The sequence below is a fragment of the Mizuhopecten yessoensis genome, unplaced genomic scaffold (assembly GCF_002113885.1).
Source record: "Mizuhopecten yessoensis strain PY_sf001 unplaced genomic scaffold, ASM211388v2 scaffold4559, whole genome shotgun sequence".
In the NCBI taxonomy this organism is placed as follows: Eukaryota; Metazoa; Mollusca; class Bivalvia; order Pectinida; family Pectinidae; genus Mizuhopecten; species Mizuhopecten yessoensis.
The window spans coordinates 331,764-353,189 of record NW_018405607.1 but is presented as its reverse complement, the minus strand read 5'-3'; the positions used below and the strand labels follow the sequence as shown (position 1 = coordinate 353,189).

Sequence of the window (21,426 nt, the reverse complement as noted above, 5' to 3'; positions counted from 1 at the left end):
TATACATACTCTTAACAATGTACATAAGTGTACATATACATACTCTTAACAATGTACATAAGTGTACATATACATACTCTTAACAATGTACATATGTGTACATATACATACTCTTAACAATGTACATAAGTGTACATATACATGCTCTTAACAATGTACATAAGTGTACATACTNTAGGAATATACGTATATAGCAGTTGGAGGACCATCTACCCAAGGTTTGAATGACATGATCCTCAACGCCAGCAGCCGCTGCTGAGGTGGCAGCACCAACCCGGAAAGAATAACCATTAAAAGATCGATGATCCACACCTATACGAGTCAGTGTTTCTTTTAACAAAGAGATAAAAGTATGGCGCATTAAAGGTTTGACGTTAGGGTCAACATACAGTCTACGAAAAGCGCGACGAAGGGGTAGCCCCTTGAGTAACACGAGTGGTCAAAAACTTACACATAGTAACCACAGGANTAACAATGTACATAAGTGTACATATACATACTCTTAACAATGTACATTAGTGTACATATACATACTCTTAGCAATATACATACGTGTACATATACATACTCTTAACAATGTACATAAGTGTACATATACATACTCTTGACAATGTACATAAGTGTACATATATATACTCTTAACAATGTACATAAGTGTACATATGCATACTCTTAACAATGTACATTAGTGTACATATACATACCCTTAGCAATGTACATAAGTGTACATATACATACTCTTAACAATGTACATAAGTGTACATATACATACTCTTAACAATGTAGTTGTAAGTGTACATATACATACTCTCAACAATGTACATAAGTCTACATATACAAAATTGTATTATACTCTAAACAATGTTCATGTAGACATGCTGTTTCTTACACAGATGTGCAGACATGCGATGCATTGTACACATACTATATGTATGTAGATTGTTACATAGTTATAAAAACGATGATTCGGCCGCCTCCCAGCAGCTGTACTTACACACAGTCTGTTACAATGTGATGGTGTTGGGACGTATACAGTAATACAATTAATGCTGATGATTAGATAAATCCAGATGGCAGAAGCTTTGGTGTTAATTAGATGTAATTAACTCATATTTATACTTTATTAGATTAGGCAAAAAAAAACATCACTTGTGTTTCCACTTTCATCCTCAGAAACAATAGGGTTACAGGTATACAGGTAGGCATTTTTTTATTTTTTTATTTTTTTTTATTTCTTATTAATGCTTATATATAGCTGTACATATCACTTAATACCAATAAAACTAGTGTAGGCACAAAAATCTAGGCTTTTAAGGAAGAGAGATGTCGCAGCACGCTTGATCGTATCTCCAATGAGCTCCAATGCAATTCATTCAACATGTTTCTGACTCACATAAATTTGCTTTATCATTTGGTAAATGAAAGAGTGATAAAGTGAAGCAATTAATTTATTACAATTCAAATATAAAAATATTTCTGCTACAGAGGATTGCTACCTCAAACCACTGGATGTTAAGGCAGGTAGCCTAATACATTGTTTCTGTTTCTGTTTAGTTTACAGCAACATCACATGAAGTTATTACAAAATGCTGTTACTTTTTTTTACATATCTTTGCGTTTGTATGAATAGACAGGAATAAAATTTGACAAGAAAATAACTTTTTAAGGCCTGTATACTATTACAGAATATATAAAAGGAAAGTGGTGATAATCTCTATCTTATATACATTTAGTATAAACAGTACATGCGCACATGTATTTTCAGGCATACTGTCTTTCAACACAAGCTAGATATATAGCCGCATATGGATATAGTTCACTTTATGCATGGTGCTAGTTATTGTAATAGAATACTGCTGGCAGCTATAATAAAAGTCAGTCTATGAGATGCTAAGAAACTCAATATAGACAATAACTCTGGCACTGTCTCTGGTACGGTGCTAGGGTTGTTTCCCTCAGACCCTTCTTACACTAATTACGTGATCAATACTACTTCCCTTCTCCGTGTGCTGGAGAGCTCGATGATCTATACAAAGTACATAGATACATGTTAAGGTGGAATACACTGGAGTGCCTTTCTTATATTTACCAAGTTTTCAAATCTTTCACCGGGAAGAATTTCCAGAGGCAAAATCTTGTACAAGTTCATTATAAAATGCTCCCTTTATAAAACATTACTTTAAAATGCCTTACCGGTAGTCTGAATTTACTGTTATAAAATGAATTGATTTCACTTGAACTAATTAAAGGAAGAGTTAGGGAATTCTATTGTTTTTAAAAATCTATCAAATGAAGGTGAAAATCAGGAGTTATACTAGTGGTTAGTGTATTAAAAGGTAATTACTCAAACAGCTTTCCATAGAAGTAAATAGAATAAATATCAACAGGTAATGACATAACCAGGCTTATATAAACTGTGGACCAGGAAACGTTTGCCCAGTCAAATATTTAATTGTCCTTCACTGGTATAATCCAATGTTTGCACAATGTTAAAAAACCCTGATTGATGCCTGTCCTTGAAAATCACATAGAAGCGACACCCAAATTCAAAGCCAGTCGATTTTTACCCTACCATGAAATTTTTGATGTACATCAAAGGATCAAACTAGTCTTCTTGTCTCATCCACAAGCTGGCACATACTGATCACCTTCAATTTTGTTATGACATATTTTGGATCTAGGGGTGCAGAAAATGTAAGTGAGCGTAACCCCTGGAGTATCAATCAGGATGCCTTTGCAGGTAATAGCTATATACGGTATATATTCTGTATTTGCCTGCATTGTATGGGAAATTAAAAATGTGGTGAAAATTTTCCATTACTGTATACATTAAGTATTAGTAAAATAAAATAAATAAATATTAAGAAGTAAAAACTTTACCAGTTTTATATATAACATTGTATATGTTGTGATATGTAAATTTTCATGTTCCTGTCTTGATAAAGGGGCGGATCACCCCGAAAATTAGACAAATTTCTTTGTCTGCGCTGTCATTACTATACTTCTTTGCCCATGGCCATGTACCATTTTATATGATACCATTGCATTTTACACAGTATCCTGAAATATACAGTAAAACACATTAAGTTCAGGATCTGAGCTAAATATCATAGAATTATAGCTGAGTAATATAACTTTCCCATACTGAATAGGTTCATCATCATTTATATATAATAGTCTTTCGTACATCTGTAAATGAGTGTGTATGTGTGTGTGTGCATGTCATTCCTCCAGTCTCAGCCTCTGGCTTTATTTTATACACACTCTTGTTTCCGAGTCTGATGAATGTTTGGCACTGGTTATCCACAGCATGGCTCAGCATCCGAAGCCTGCAACTGCAACATGGCTAGTATATTGCGTCATTTTATATTCACAGTATAGCAATGTTTGAGAATACAGCTGATGGATTTAGGAGTTTATTGGAATGACAAGCGTCTGTGGTAATTTCTCTTATTGTAAGTGGAAAACTGTATTCAAGAAAATCATGTATTGTGTATCTGATACTAATTTTGGACCTTTTTTAAATGAGGATCCCCCTGTTGAACACTGGATTAGAGTGATGATAACATCATGTTACAATCCATGGGGTGGTAATCTTGATACTGAATTCATAGTACCTTATCCATCTGGTAATTGAAATAAATATATATATATTGTAAATTAGGGATCGTCATCAGTAAATAATCATCAATGTATTTACCCACGTATCTTGTAACAATTAGCAATAATCCTTAGGGAGGGGTTGGGATGAGCCGGCAGATGGGGAGGTTAATTAGCACATAATTTCTGACTCAAAGCTGGGGGTAGTTATATAATTAGTGGTTTATTACAGAAAAACAAAATAGCCTTAATGTTAGATTTTGAACTGAACTGCTATAGGTGTGGGTGGATTTATTACCAGGCATTGGCTTATTGCCGGATACAGTTAGATCAATTAACAGTCAATTAGTATCATAAAACAGATCATCAACGAGTATAACATCCAACAGTCTAACAGTTTTGTTGAAATGGGTATACATATGGCAAAATTGTTTGGACAATTATGGATAAGGAATATCTTTGAGATAAATACAAATTTATTCAAGTTAAATGAGTTAAAAACCTAGAAAAAAATGAAGAATTGTATGGAACAGATGTAACTTCAAAACAAGGAGGGGATTCAAGATATCCAGTTTCATAATTATTTGAAATTCCAGCCATGATTTGTGGACTTATCTCCCCCTTACATTAACGCTTTTTCTGTTCACGTTTTGATAATTATAAGATAATATGTAAAGTAGTCCCTCATTTTACTGCCACTTTATGTCCCATACCCATTTCGTCGATGGCAATACAGAAACTCTAAATCTTTTTAAAATTGTGTTTGTACTACTTTTTTCCCTGATCTCAGATCTGGTTGTGAACACATGTATTTATTTTATTATTTTTTCTGTTTTCCAAAATCAAATTTGGCCATTATATTATGAATCAGACACTTGCATGTACATTACAATAACGATAAAAGTCATATCTTTATTAGAGTTGAACAGATCAAGAATTCAAGAAAGACAGATCTGGTACATATTCCAGTGCTACTGTAGTACATACCTGTATGCAATACTTCTCATCAGAAATGATTGTTGTTGAATAACAAATGATATACAACCTTCACCTGGATAAACAGAAGTTTTATTTTATCGAACTCAATGTAGTAGCCCAATAAAACAGTTTCAGACATATTTACATTGTGTAGAATTTTTGATCAGACGTCTGTTTTATTCTGATGAAAATTGTTTGAGTAGCAATCATGCAGCCACTTGTATATGGCCCAATCATATATACATATATATAACATACACCCTTAACAGCACTTCAAAAGAGCTTGTTGATAATTTTCTATTTGTTTTACATGCAGTACAAAAGCCCAGCAACCAGGCTTATATATATGCTTCATTCAAATTTCATTGGTCAAGTGGATTATATAACCAGACTTATATCATTTTCAGATTTTGATCATGGTTTATTTTCGTAACTTTCATAAGTCTGTTTATAATGAGGCTGTGATCTTTCTATCATTTTGGACTGTTTGTAATCAAAGCGCTGTTAAGGCTAAACGGACATTGATAAAATGCGAAATTTCAAATATTTGCATTATTATTGTCAAGATTTAAAAAAGCAACTAATGACAAAAACAATTTCAGATGTTCAAAATATTAAGTATTTTTAAATTTTGAGTTGTCTCTTCAGCTTTAAATATTTCAGTTCTAGTATAAAACACTTTAATAGCAATGAAAAAGCATGTCATACAGTCACAGAAATGATAACATGATAGTTAGATAATATATACAAAAACCTTTTGGAAATCTGTTAGTGTCATTTCATCATTGATAAGATATTGCATGCACAGCGAGCTTTCCTCAATTACAGTACTTAGCCATTCAATCACAAGGAATTTACCTCCATGACCAAAAGTTTATCCTTTACATTTACCTTGTGAATATCAATATTTTTTTTTTATCTTTTTGCTTATTGGTTATTTTAATCGATTCCTGTACCACTGTACCACTGCCAAAAACTAGGTGTAAAATATGTATTACGTGCATGTTATCAGGTGTGACTATAGCTTTAATCAATCATTTCTGAAAAGAAAACCATACCCTGCAGGACTTTCATGAGTAACAATGAGATTTGAACCCTGAACTTCAGATTCCAATACCATTGTTCTAACCGATTAAGCTACCTGTTCAACAGAACTCTACTGACCCAAATGTGCTTAAGCTAAATCCAAACGAAAATTAAGGGGAGGTTACTCTGAATAACGGAAAAACAACAGTGCAATGGGACAGGGATCCTTAAGATTACAGTAGTTTTACAAATAATGCCTACGTTGTTTGTGTTTGTATGAAGGCCTGTCTGGGTATATGACACACCTGTACCTGTATATGTTGATGTTTGTCACAGACAAATCTACCTGTTTGTAACCTTAATGTGTATACCTGGCAACATGCACGTAATACATATTTTACACCTAGCTACCTACAGGTAATATACATACCAGTAAAGAATTTTTTGTTGTCAGATATTTTCACAGAAACATGATATAGTCTTGACCGAAATTTACCCTTGCATCATGACTTGCCGTTTGCTTTCTTGCCCTATCGCAAACAAACTTGTCTGCGTGCGGGGGCGAATATGTAGATGCATAGATAATCCCTCCATAGATATCAGCAAACTGCATGATTCATGATTGATATTCGATATATCAAGTAATAGAGGCTTGGAATAAACATTCCAATTTAAGTGTTCAATTCTGAGATAGGTAAGTTGTAAATCTATTTCTTTTTGTAAAGAACATCAGAAATAATTGGGACTTAGTATTGATGATTTATATGATTTACTGTTAATGTATGTAACGCATGATGTACCTGCTATTTTATTGAAAAGGGTTGTTAATAACCAGTTTTGTGATATATATATTTCAATATTTATGCAACTCATTATTGTGTTTGCATGATTTAGTATAGCTTTGATGAATCATTTCTGAAAAGGAAAACTATACCTTGCAGGACTTTGTGAGAAAAATAATGAAGTTGAAATAAGCGAAATGTGATCAACAGTATAGTGTTCCGCATGTAAAAATTCAGCGAGGCAGTGAGTGAGATAGTAGACCATGATCAGACATCAGACTGTTATGTTATTGATCCATCCTTGATATCCAGAGGTTATATATATGCTCACGTTCGTTCTCTGCACCCCTGGAATATGTCATGGTAAAATTGAAGGCACGCAGCAACAATTGTGTAGCTATTTGATTGTTGTCAGGTAAAAGAACCTGACCAATAAATATAACTAGGCTGATACTATTCCTTTGAAGATAACAGAGGAAGACGCTGGCCTTAAAAGTCAGTAAGCTTTACCTTACACGACCATGAGATTCTTTTAATGTACTTTAAAGAATCCTGTCTCATCCTCAAGATGCAGCACACTGAGCCTTCGATTTTGCTATGACTTATTCCAGGGGTGCAGAGAGAGAAAATGAGCGTAACGAACCCTTGGATGCCAAGGGTGCTCTCACTTTAACTGACTGAGCTACATTGTCAAGATCCCAGGCACAACTGTGCTTGTACAGTTATAGCCAAATGGAAGTTAAGGGGAGGTAACTGTACATACGAAAAGCTACTGTGTAGTGAGACAGGGATCCTCAAGCTCCCCTGCAAGCTTCCAGGCCAACAAATTGTTTCTTATAATAGTCGTTAAATGAATAAGGTATGCAAAATATAATCATCGATATACTCACTGTGTTCGGGATGTTAAAAACTTCAGCAGTCAGCACATGTAAACTTGGATATGAACACTAGACTTCAGATTGCTTTTCTTAATTGCTCCAATAAACTCAACTACTTTTCAATACAAAATTAAAGGGGAGTTAACTGTAATATAAATATAAGAAAAAAAGCACAGTGCAGTGGGACAGGGATCCTTAAATAATGTAGAAAAAGAAAGACTTTTTAATGTAAAAGTTAAACAATTTAATCTAAATCCGGTATGTGGTGAGCCGGATACCTAAGGTCACCAGGTCAAACAATACCACCCTTTACAGATTTTTTGAAATAAAGTTTAAATGCTTATCATAAAAGTCTTGAGTTTTGCCATTCCTGATTTTATAATATCTTAAGGAAACGCCAGTTGACTTTGTCAGTTGGACATTTTCTGTCGCCAGAACAGTGTTGTAACAGTTCAGACTAAAAGTAATTCATCAAAGAACAGAGCTTTATTATGACATTATCTGATGAGGCCGTGAGTGACCAATTAAATGAATTTTAGCATATTTTTCAGAAAGATATACACCCTAACCTTTTAAAATAATTGGTAATTCAAAATTGAATTTGGATATTCTTTACAGGGTATGTTCTTGAGGCAAAGGACACAATTTGTAATTTACTCGTGTTATTGGGTGCCCTTATTAGGTCAAATTATGCGATAAGTTTAGTAGTTAGCTTATATTTACTGCCATGTTGACAGACATACGTAGATAGACAGGATACCTGAGGATATGTCTGTTGACGTAGATAACTAACCTTCACACAACTGTGATTTACCTGTGTTACCTGGAATGTGTTTGATAACGACCAGGTGATGTAACACTTTCTGGCTCCTAGAGCATGTCATATATATACGCTATATACATGCTGTTTCCCAGGTCAAGTTTGTATCAAACTTACATACTTTGACTACTAATTATATAATGTTGTCATTTTGGATGGTTTTGAGTCACTCTTTTCACTGCCTATGAACTTTGATATTTAACTTACAGCGTGAAATCATGCAGATAACATCGCTGGATGATTTTTTGTGCTTATATACATGCAGTACTAGATATTTTATTAATGATTTCATGCATTTTATGATTTTCAACAAATTACTGGTACAGTACACAAATGTAAGGATATTTTTGCAGTCCATGTATTGAAAATTATCTCTTCAAATTCTTATGAAATGTTTGAGATTTCAATTTTGTTAGTTCTAGTTGCATGTAATAGTATTGAATTGGTTTGTATAAGCACATGTAAATGATTTTTGAGGTATAATTAGCTATAATCACACAAAATGTAAAATGTATGCTTTAATGTACGGTCTAATTTGTTTATCCAGATTTTGTTCTGATTTTCTTTAAACAGAAATTAAAATACTAACATTGATATTCATCAGGTTGGGAATTGAAACGTCTATGATAAAGTTGTGTTGTGGTTTTTTTTGCTTTTTTTAGTGCTTTATAGTTATATATATCTTTTGAAATAGTGTTTTTAAGAAGACTGTAAGAAACATCACAGATCTTCATAAAAAATAATTTTAAAAATGTGGAATTACGGTTTTGAATTTATGAATTTGCCATAAAGTGCTTACCCCGGTACTGCCATTACTGAGTCCACATTTTTCAATAATTTAATTTTCTATGAAATGCATTTTAAGCCCATATCTTCTTTAAATGATGCTGAATCAGAGGTATCAGGTATATTAGTTTCATTAACAGTATTCTGTCATTTGTTTCCAAAATTGAATTGTGTCCCTCATGTTGTAATGCTTTTAAACAAGTAGTTACCATTAGTTAGATTTATGCAATGTAAAGAATTCACAATTGCATGTCAGTTTTTTTTTTTTTTAATTTTCTGAATCTTTTGCAGGCCGTTAATTTAAGTAACATAATTGGATTTTAACTAATTCAACGATTTCAATTGATATGAGGTAATACTGTATTTTTGTTTTTATTTACAGATGTGTGTAACAGTGCCGATCTTCCTGAAGTTGAGATCTTTAGCTTGATCGAGGAACAGATCCCCAAATATCGCCTCCGTGCAGATACAATAACAAACTTCTGTGGCTACGAGAATGAGGACTGGATACAGACACCAATTATCCCTCTCGACCAAGACATTGAGTTGACCACAGAACAAATTGCTGAGACACTCAAATACTTCAGTAAGTTGATTTTCCTCAGTCTTGTATTTTTCAAAATTTTCTCCTTGCAGGTTTGGAGGAAAATTCTTGCTAATTTGATACTCTGCTGTATGCTCATGATGAAGATTGAGCTGGCTGCAGTCTGCTGTATCCTCTCTTTTTCTTTTTCTTAATGTAAACAATTCATACCTATCAAGTTAAAACATATACCTTATACCGGGGTATTTACACGGCTTAAATATTCATGATTTTGACCTAAATTTAGATAATTTAATTAACACGGATTACAATTTCACGATTAATAAAAAAATAAATTCTAAGGGGGGGGGGGGGGGGGGACATAATAATATAATAATACTTGACCTATCCACTACCTATCTTCTACTTAAAACATGTTATTTTGGAAGAATTTTAATGCACAGAATTAAGATGAAAGATGAATACTTTGCCAGGGGAAGTAACTCTAAGCATAATCTCTCTAATGCTTAACAATTCTTTGTGATTACAACTGGTGCAGACCGGTACCCATTGCCAGTAAATGGACATTGCATACACCTAATTAAATCTGTTACCCCATTGTATTCTTCAGGATCTGATATGTTTTCCCCTATCTCTGCTGAATTGTTATCCTTTCTGCTACAGCTGAAAATGTACAAAATTAAACTGAAATGACCTCAATTGTGTCATTTGACATTAGGTATTTAATGACATAAACTTATATCTGTTCGTAAATTTCCGAGGTATTGAAAATTAAATTCTATTAGAAAATTGAATTCAGCTTCTTACATCAGTTCTATACATGTACAGTTGACACGTAAATAGATGATCCACACTCAAGGTTTGAACTTAATTTTTGAACCTACAAGTAATAATTGCTTGTAGATTTGAAAGTTACAAGCAAAACAAAATTTAAACAAGCAAAACAAAATTTGTCATGAATATTTTTATATGTTTGTTGTTTTTCCAATGTAAGGTGGCAGTACCCAAATAGGATCACTACCCAAATCGGATCACTTTTTGCAAAAATACTTATAAACAATGATGTAGTCTTAGAATATATAGCCATGCACCATTTTATGTCTACAAAAGATTAGTTTTTAAGTTCAAATAGCACAAGAAAACGTAATTAAAACTCAAATGTCGGTGTTTTGATTACCTTTTAAAAAATGGCGCGTGTGACAACTATGCATTCTATTTTGGACTAAAGGAATAGATTCACACAGTGACACTATAGAAATACTTTTTGCCATATACATTCTCAAGGTCATCTTAAAATGTTAAAAGGACTCCAACTATATATATGTTAGCCAATCAGAATAGCGCTTAACTCAAATTCGGAAATCCCCTTCTTATTCTCAACGCACTTCGAACAAGAAGCGGGCTGGACACAATATTTCAGCAGTTCGGTAAATTAATTTGAGGACGCAAATATCTTCGTCCTTGAACCATATTCAAAACGCTAAAGTGTCAAGTATTAATGCATTTTGCGTGTTAGCTTGTGCTAATTTCGAACGTTACACACTGCTGTTTTTAAACTATTTATCTGAAGTCACTTGAAACAAACTCAGGTGAATTGAATAGAAATATTGCTGACCAGGCCAATATCTTACTTGAAGCTGTTATCACTGTATTTATTGCTGTGTTTCATTCATGACAAAAGTCAGGTTAGCTTAAGTTTATAGTAATTGAAAACTAAACTCCTTTTTCCTGTGAAAACAATTAGATTTTATTTTTCCAAAGAACTATTTTGCAAGAGGCATTTAAATTATTCTCTAAATTAAGGACATTTGCTTTGGAACTAAAACTGTGCTGTCTTTTATTTTTCAAACACAATATTTTTAATTGAATGTGTAAGCTGACTAAGCGTTATTTGACATCATAAAGTATATTGCATGTGTGTATGTATGTTAGGACAAAGTATCAAAGCTTGGTTATTTTCCGCAATATTTTTTCTTCAATACATGTTCATATATTTAAATACAATATGTCAGAAATTAAAAATTAAATGTGACAGAATAGAAATTGTAATATCTAAAAGTGATGTTTAAAATGAAACAAATTAATAGCAGTGAAATAAAAGTTGATTTATGAAAATGTCAAGCTAACAATTCGGAACAGGCCTATAGATTTGGCATACATGTATGTGTACAGTTGGCTATACAGGTATGTAAAGGGTACACATTATGGTTTTAACGTTACAAATTCAATAGAACCGACCCAATACACGATCTGCACTGACTGGATGACCCCATTTAAATCTAGAGCCAAATAAGGCCCTATCGTATTTTTCAACTCTATTCAAATTCGTAATTTTTGGTGCCAATCTTTGTGCATACTTTTTTACCTGGCAGTACTGTAGTGTTTTCTATGTTTGTTGACGGGAAGAAAATATTCAGACTATAGATAGGACTTAAAGCGGGCATTCATGGTTTGGTGTGACAATTGGAGCCGAGATGGAAGGCAGTTATAACTAATGTATAAACAAAATGTGCTTAGGTAAATTTTAAATTCCGGATCAAAGTCTCCATTGTGGTCTTCTGAGACCTGGAAGTCACTCTGTCATGGAACTGGCTCAAAATCTACAAGAAAGTGTGTAATAATTCTTGTAAAACGTTGACAGTAATGCTACAGGACTGAGATGATTACTCTAACACTGCATGGGTAACTGTCAATCTGGAGGGTATTCAGTCTCCCGTCAAAGATTGACCTAATATGTGAATTTCAACATTTAACAAAACTCTGATAATCCTGGAGAAGGCCTTAAAGTGGATATATATCGATTAAATGACAACGTTTGTCACTTATTACCGGATGTAATGACTGACAAGATTTGAAGTGTTGCATTAACGGAGCAATCAGGAGGATTTTCCAATATATTCAGTTTCCAGGTATATCATGTGTCATTCTTTATATGTTTGCTTTCGGGATTTTATTTCAATTTTGCGTCATATAAATTTTGCTTCTGATCTGAATTTAGGTTTAAATGTTAGTTCAGCGTCCTTAACATTTTATTAATCTGTCTCTTCTGGGTTTTTTTATATGGTGCAAAAGTCTGTAAAAGATGTTTTTGCATGCAGATAAACAATTTAGTCCAGCTAATCCTTACAAATAGTTGATGACTTTATGTAGGATATATTATATTTTTTTGTATTATCATACATTTATACAGCCTCATATTTAAAGGAAATCACCTGTTGATAGTGTAATACATATTGATGTAGATAAAATGGCCACCAGTGTAAGATGGTATTGATACTATTACAGAATGTACACACTGTAGCATCCAATACCTTCGCCAATATCAGATATAACGCAAGTCAAGTGATANTGGATCCACCCGAGAACACTATTTCCCATTATGTATCTATAGTAAGGATCAGTAGTGAATCCCCTGTGGATCCACCCAAGAACACTATTTCCCATTATGTATCTATAGTAAGGATCACTTAAGTGAATCCCCTGTGGATCCACCCGAGAACACTATTTCCCATTATGTATCTATAGTAAGGATCAGTAGTGAATCCCCTGTGGATCCACCCAAGAACACTATTTCCCATTATGTATCTATAGTAAGGATCACTTAAGTGAATCCCCTGTGGATCCACCCGAGAACACTATTTCCCATTATGTATCTATAGTAAGGATCAGTAGTGAATCCCCTGTGGATCCACCCAAGAACACTATTTCCCATTATGTATCTATAGTAAGGATCACTTAAGTGAATCCCCTGTGGATCCACCCGAGAACACTATTTCCCATTATGTATCTATAGTAAGGATCAGTAGTGAATCCCCTGTGGATCCACCCAAGAACACTATTTCCCATTATGTATCTATAGTAAGGATCACTTAAGTGAATCCCCTGTGGATCCACCCGAGAACACTATTTCCCATTATGTATCTATAGTAAGGATCAGTAGTGAATCCCCTGTGGATCCACCCAAGAACACTATTTCCCATTATGTATCTATAGTAAGGATCACTTAAGTGAATCCCCTGTGGATCCACCCGAGAACACTATTTCCCATTATGTATCTATAGTAAGGATCAGTAGTGAATCCCCTGTGGATCCACCCAAGAACACTATTTCCCATTATGTATCTATAGTAAGGATCACTTAAGTGAATCCCCTGTGGATCCACCCGAGAACACTATTTCCCATTATGTATCTATAGTAAGGATCAGTAGTGAATCCCCTGTGGATCCACCCAAGAACACTATTTCCCATTATGTATCTATAGTAAGGATCACTTAAGTGAATCCCCTGTGGATCCACCCGAGAACACTATTTCCCATTATGTATCTATAGTAAGGATCAGTAGTGAATCCCCTGTGGATCCACCCAAGAACACTATTTCCCATTATGTATCTATAGTAAGGATCACTTAAGTGAATCCCCTGTGGATCCACCCGAGAACACTATTTCCCATTATGTATCTATAATAAGGATCAGTAGTGAATCCCCTGTGGATCTACCCGAGAACAGTAATTCCCTTTATGTATCTATAGTTAAGATCACTAGTGAATCCCCTGTGGATCCCCCCAAGAACACTATTTCCCATTATGTATGTATAGTTAGGATCACTAGTGAATCCCCTGTGGATCCCCCCAAGAACACTATTTCCCATTATGTATCTATAGTAAGGATCACTAGTGAATCCCCTGTGGATCCACCCGAGAACACTATTTCCTTTATGTATCTAAAGTTATTAGGATCACTAGTGGATCCACCCGAGAACACTATCGCATTTTCTACATTCTTTGTGTTGAATCTCTCTTTTCTTTATTACATGCTAGGAGTATAAATGCACAGCATCAAAATGAAAGATGAAGTGAAGTAACTCTAAACTAGAAAAACTTTCCTTGTTTGGTTTTCTATATAAAAGCTACAGAACATCCAGATTATTCCAAAGTTCCAAGTTGGAAAAAACCCACCTTTGAAGTGGAACTCTCCTATGTATTTTGGATTGGTGAAGTGGTTATATGCCCTCAACCTTTAACATGATCCTATTCTCCGTGAGTACTATTTGTGTCCCCAGGTGGTAAGTTATAAGTTGTAACATGAATATTAAACTCCAGAACAAGTTGTGTCTGAAGTGAATAAAAAAGATGTTTGTATACTACCCAGGGTTTGTTTGAAGATGTTTTATTACATAATATACACATGTTTTATTACTTATTTCGAATGAAAGGAGGAGGGCCAAATTTAAGCAAAGAGAGTGACCTTTTTGAAATTCTTGGGCAGATTTGACTCGGTGTGAGGTCTTTTTAATCTGTGATTTTATATTTAAATTGCCTACTTAATTTTATACACTAACGGAAGGACATATATATATTGATCCTATATATATATATATATTATAATGTATTTCCATATATGTACATCATATATCAATTTACAATCTAAAGGTTTTATATATTACACCATCATTGATACCCCAGCATGCAAGGACATCAGTTTGTTATTGGGGTTGATGGTTGGATGATTATATATATATATATACTCCAAGGCTATTACTTCCAAAGATAAACCGATTAATGATCAAATATCCAATATCCAGATAATTATACTCCTAACTGTACAATCATTACCTAGTTTATCAAATCACTGCATTTTGTCAATGTTTACCTGGGGGAGACCTGGGTGCAGGCCTCAGTTATATTGATGTTCTGAAATACTTGTCATAGGTATAATATCAAGTGATATTGAAGGAAATTACAATCTCTAAGAAGCCTTAGGGTATTACATATTATATAAATGCAACCACATTCGTTATAGAACCCAAGGTCCTTTTATTTTGGGAAAAGCTCAACATTTTATTGATTTCTTTTTTTCGTATCTCAAATATATGGTTCAAAAAGCAACACATTTTATTTACTTTTACTTTACTTTTAACTAACTAGATATTGCATTGTGTTAATTCTTTTATGGCTGCGGTGGCCTGGTGGTTAAGGCCTCTGACATTCTGCTACCACTATATAACTAGCCCTCCACCACTCCGGGGTTGCGGGTTCGATCAAGACCTACGTGGGGCATTTGCCAGGTACTGGCCGTAGGTCAGTGCTTTTTCTACAGGCTTTTCTCCACCACCAAAACCTGGCATGTCCTTAACTGACCATATCTGTTAAAATGACATAAGCCAGAAACAAACCAAACCAAACTCTAATTAAAATTACACCTGTTGACACCAATTGTGTTGTTATATAAAATTATCAAATTCTACCAATGGAAATTGTCAGGTAATTGTATCATATTTAGCTCTTCAACTTTGGGGTTTTCTGACTGTAATTAAATATCCATGGATGTGTACATCATGATCAGGCTTGTGAATGCCGATATTTACACAAAAAGCTTCAATATAACCAAACATTTTACTGACAATAAAGTGCTGTTCGTGAAATTGATTACTATGCAGATATTACACACATCGATGTGTATTAGGAAATACACTGGGTCTAACCTTATCAATGTCATTCCTGTGTTAATAACCTACCAGCATCTCACCTGGTTGCCATGACGACAATAACAAACCATATACATTAATCACAGAAGGTCTAGGCCGCTTTGGCCATTTACGGTGACAATCAATGCATCCCAGTGCTTTTCAGAAATGAGTTCTGACAATTTTGCACTACAGTCGTTTGATGGACAGTGACCTTTATCAGCATATATAACGCAATGTTGTGTCAAGTTGAGAAAATGTTGACAGGGAACTTTGTGATATGTCATCAACTATAGCTTAAGAATAATGCAAACAAAGCTTCGGACGTTTTGATACCACATCCATGCCGCCTTATCTAAATAACGTCAAAGTGTACGTACTTCTACTATGCAAATGAGGACATTTTATGGTATATGGGACAGTTCCAGGAATTGGATGCCTCCTGATCTCGATGCAAATTAGCCATTACCTATCAGCGAAATGTTTATTCATAGGTTTTTGTCCTGTGTTCAGATATTCAGATGACTTGCCGTAGTTGAAATTGTCGCCATATATTGGAATCAATTACCAACAGCAGTGTGCAGTTTTAAAAGTGCTAATGATTGATTATGACATGAAAAACTGGAGAAATGCATGGTTCTGGATGAGCAGTTTTTTATGACAGACTGTACAAGTGTGTATTCCTTAGCTAGGCACTACTATTGCCTGAATGATCAACATGAATTGTGTATTTCATCTGGAAGTATATTCTAACAGTTATTATATAGCTAACAGTGTCAACTACATATCTCACACTGCCCTGGATTATGTACAGTTACACATGACATTATAGTATCAGTAAATGTACCTGTGACCGTTGCTAATGACCAAACGGAAAACCTTTGTGTGATGGTTGCATGCATTTCTGGATGTTTCTATGACAGAAACCTTTAGAAATACATTTATTATATCAGCATGAAAATGCCTTTAATGAAGTTTGGAGACCTTAATGATATTTCCGAACTAACAGAAGATTACAGAAAGAGAAAATCACAGATATCCGAGTGTCTCCAGGTAATGGTGCCAAGAATCAAATATGAAAGATTCCGAAATTACTGGAACCAGATTAACTATACAGATATATATTGTATCTGATGTAATTCTACAAACCAAGAGTGGGAAGTGTAACAGCTGGACCAGGATTGGAACCCTAACCTCATAAACTCCAGGTGGATGCTCATATTCACCATCTGAGCTTACCTGGTCACTCACGATTTATTCAGTTCACGTACATCATTTGTATGTAATGAACAAGTAATTTTAACATTTACCAAAGACAATTAATCTTTCAGAGCTGGTAAATAAATTAAAAACCTGTTGATTGATGTATGCATACATATAGAGTGTTGTATATGTGTTGTTATTGCTGGGAGACCATTCAGGTCACATATTTGGAAATGGCTGTTTCAGTGTGGAAAGCACTTATTTGTGCCAAAAGATATGTTTTAAGCAACAAGGCAGATGAAACAACCTATTTTTAGAATCAAGGCATGTTGGACTGGGTAGTGTGCAGGTATATATTTACCTGTGTGATTGGTTATATTGATTACAGGTCAAAATATGATTGGCAATTATACATGAAGTGGGGAGTTTAAGTTGCCTGTACACTTGGTACTATATTGTGTGTAGGTAATATTTAATATGTAACTGTCTAGTGGATAGACAGGTGTATTGTTATTCCGTGAATAAATAGGTACAGAATACTACTGTATGTCTAGGTAATAATGGCCTAGCCTGCAGTGAAGTTGTCAGAATCAGCACTGTTGAAGCTACACATTACAGGTATATTATATAATTATAAGCAGGACTGTTGAAGCTACAGATTATAGGTATATTATAATCAGCACTGTTGAAGCTACATATTACAGATATATTATAATCAGCACTCAGTTGAAGCTACAGATTACAGGTATGTTATAATCAGCACTGTTGAAGCTACAGATTACAGGTATATTATAATCAGCACTGTTGAAGCGACACAGTACAGGTATATTATAATCACCACTGATGAAGCTACACATTACAGGTATAGTATAATCAGCACTGTTGAAGCTACACATTACAGGTATATTATAATGCTAAAAAGGTGGTCTAGTATTAAATGTTACAGTTTGTTATAATTATTGAATTGGATCGAGCAAAAAAAGACATTAGAATTGAAGAATTCTGCTGGTGTCAAAAAATAAAAAAATAAGTAACAAAGAAAGTTTAAATCCAAGTTTTGATTTAGAATCCCCAGGTTTCCCCCTCTTTTTCTTTTGTTCAATGATGAGCACTTCAGTAGGTTGAATGGACTATGGTATGTTGGGCTATGTTATTTTGTGAAATAGCTAGGAATATGTTAGTACTGTGAAAAATTTCAAGGTTGCATACAATTTAATACTGTACAGCTAACTATATATCATGTGCATGATGTTTGAACAGTGAGAAACAGAAAACGGTTCCCAGTCTATTACATAATTTATGACCATGTCAGGATCCGGATCAGCTGATAATGTTCATCAAAGTCTCATGTTACGAGTTTTATAAATATTTTGAAATGCTTATCTGGGATGTCCTTTACCTCACATGATTGGTGTCCTTGACCCCCCTCCCCCTCCAAGTTTGGTGTTCTTGACCTCACATTATTGTACTCCCTGACCCCCCTCAAGGTTTGGTGTTCTTGACCTCACATGATTGGTATCCTTGCATTGACCCCTCAAAGTTTGGTGTTCTTGTCCTCACATGATTGGTATCCTTGACCCTTTAAAGTTTGGTGTCATTGACTTCTTACGGTTGGTGTCCTTGACCCCCCTCCAAGTTTGGTGTTCTTGACCTCACATTATTGTACTCCTTGACTCCCCTTAAAGTTTGGTGTTCTTGACCTCACATGATTGGTATCCTTGACCCTTTAAAGTTTGGTGTAATTGACTTCTTACGGTTGGTGTCCTTGACTCCCTCAAAGTTCGGTGTTCTTGACTCCCTCATAGTTAATATAAGAGACCTTGACCTCTCAAATTTGGTGTCCTTGACCCTCACATAATTTGTGTCCTTGACCCCCCTCAAAGTTTGGTGTTCTTGACCTTACATGATTGGTATCCTTGCATTGACGCCTCCAAGTTTGGTGTTCTTGACCTCACATTATTGTACTCCTTGACCCCCCTTAAAGTTTGGTGTTCTTGACCTCACATGATTGGTATCCTTGACCCTTTAAAGTTTGATGTCATTGACTTCTTACGGTTGGTGTTCTTGACTCCCTCATAGTTAATATAAGAGACCTTGACCTCTCAAATTTGGTGTCCTTGACCCTCACATGATTTGTGTCCTTGACCCCCCTCAAAGTTCGGTGTTGTTGACCTCACATAATTGGTGTCCTTTCACGGACCCCTTAAAATTGTGCGTCCGTGACCCTCACAAGATTGGTGTCCTTGACCCCCTCAAAATGTGGTGTCCTCGAGAACACATGATTGTAGTCCTTGACCCCCCTCAAAGTTTGGTGTCCTTGACCTCACATGATTTTTGTCATTGGCCCCTCAAAGTTTGGTGTTCTTGCCCCCCCCCCCCCCTCAAATTTTGGTCTCTTTGACCTCACATGATAGGTGTCCTTGACCCCTCAAAGTTTGGTGTTCTTGACCTCACATGATTGGTGTCCTTGGCCCCTCGAAGTTTGGTGTCATTGACTTCTTATGGTTGGTGTCCCTGACCTCACGTCCTTGGCCCCTTAAAGTTTGGTGTCATTGACTTATTCTTATGGTTGGTGTCCTTGACCTCACGTCCTTGGCCCCTTACAGTTTGGTGTCATTGACTTCTTATGGCTAGTGTCCTTGACCTCTCATGATTGGTGTCCTGAATTGACCCCTCAAAGTTTAATGTTCTTGACCTCACTTGATTGGTGTCCTTGACCCCTCAAAGTTTAGTGACCTTGACCTCACATGATTTGTGTCCATGACCTGAAATGAATGGTGTTGTTGACATTTAAAGATTTGCTGTCCTTGCATTGGTCCTTTTGTGCTTTAAATTGTTGTTTTTTTCAAACTGTAAATGAAACATTGCTTTGGTGTCTTGCAATAATCTTTAAGGTTTGCTAGCTGTTGGACTGCCTTTTGAATCTCATAAATGTCACCTATAGTTTTGGTGTTTTTATTTGCCCTGTGATAATGATTGACATCATGAATTATTTTAGAAGATTGAATATTAAATATAAAGGACATAGCAGATTGAAATCATGAGATTTTGTTTCATTTTCAGTTCAACCTCAGTCTTCTTAAAATATTGAACAAGAAAAAATTGGAATATCAATCCCGCCTGCTTGATCCTGAGGAAACTATAAGATTTAACAAACATGCATGTGTACTTAATGAAGGTGAACTGTGATGATTAAATCTTTATATCTAATTCCAAATGTGGAAAGACATAACATGTGTGTGACCTAACAGTGATTTCTGTGTGGACCCTTGGTTACAATGGATTATACTGCCTACATGGCATTTAACAAAATGGAATTAGAAAATGGGTGAACATTTCCGGGATTCATCATTATCCCTGCCTGAAATCGAGACCATCTTGGATGATTTTGCAGGTAAAAATAGTGAATAAATTCAATAACACTTTTTATGACATTAGGACATGATTTTAATTATTTCTTGTAGGTAGAATTTTTATCACATTTATGTTTACTGAATATGGGGAAATTTTCGCTGCAGATTAATTTCTGCCTTTTTTTTCGTCTTCTGGAATGGGAATTTGGATTTCACAGGTGAAGGGAGAGAGTTTGACTGGGCGAAAACAATCCTGGTATACAGTAATTATTGTATAAGCTGCTTCAAATTCTAAATACCTGCATGTTAAAGCGATCAGAATTCAGTCTGGCTAATAATGCTAATGCCTGCAATGTTAGAAGTAATTCATAAAGAACATTGGTTTTGCCAAAATATTATTGTTTGAGGACAGAATGTAAACATTGCTAATCTTGTAATAAAAATTCAAGAAGATAAATCGTTGATTTAAACCGCTTAATATGTAAATGGGGGTAGCTATATAGTTTACTTATAAATCTGTTGACCAGACAGAGTCTTTGTAATGTCTGGGGGAGTAATATTTTAACCCTGATTTAGTTCACTTGAATTGGGATTTTCATAAGTTATATAACAAAGCTATGAGATCTGTATTAGAGTATTTAATGCACTGGTATATATGGAGTCTTTAATCTTAAATACATGTTTATTTTGAAACATAGTATGTGCTACGATCACACTGCGAGTCATTCAGAGGTATATAAAGCATATTATATACACACATATATATTTGTTCAGCATTTAAACGTTTAGTCATGAAGTTGGAATATAAAACGACACGCCCAGCGTATCTTACAATGCATTTTGCACAAATTAACTACATGTTGACCATTTTAAGAGTCTTTTTCAGGTAATTGATATAGGGTTTCGTTTTGAGTTGTTTTAAATGACATATGGCCATTTTACGTCATTAGGCCAAGGCTAAAGTTGATATTTGGCTAAAATATGAATACAGGT

The 21,426-nt window shown here is 34.8% G+C and overlaps 1 protein-coding gene across 4 annotated transcripts in view; it reads left to right on the top strand.

Moving 5' to 3' along the window:
* Positions 1–21,426, top strand: part of LOC110449315 (trafficking kinesin-binding protein 1-like) — a 65,902-nt gene that overhangs the window by 9,058 nt on the left and 35,418 nt on the right. Inside the window, exons 1-2 of one of the 4 annotated variants that reach the window (XM_021496089.1) lie at positions 3,311–3,455; positions 9,253–9,456. In XM_021496089.1, coding sequence (XP_021351764.1) covers positions 3,425–3,455; positions 9,253–9,456 — 235 coding nt within the window. In that variant the 5' untranslated portion in view covers positions 3,311–3,424. Of the gene's footprint in view, positions 1–3,310; positions 3,456–9,252; positions 9,457–11,642; positions 12,324–16,488; positions 16,931–20,143; positions 20,475–21,426 lie in introns of those variants that run through there. The other 3 variants (XM_021496092.1, XM_021496088.1, XM_021496094.1) reach the window with 3 other exon arrangements.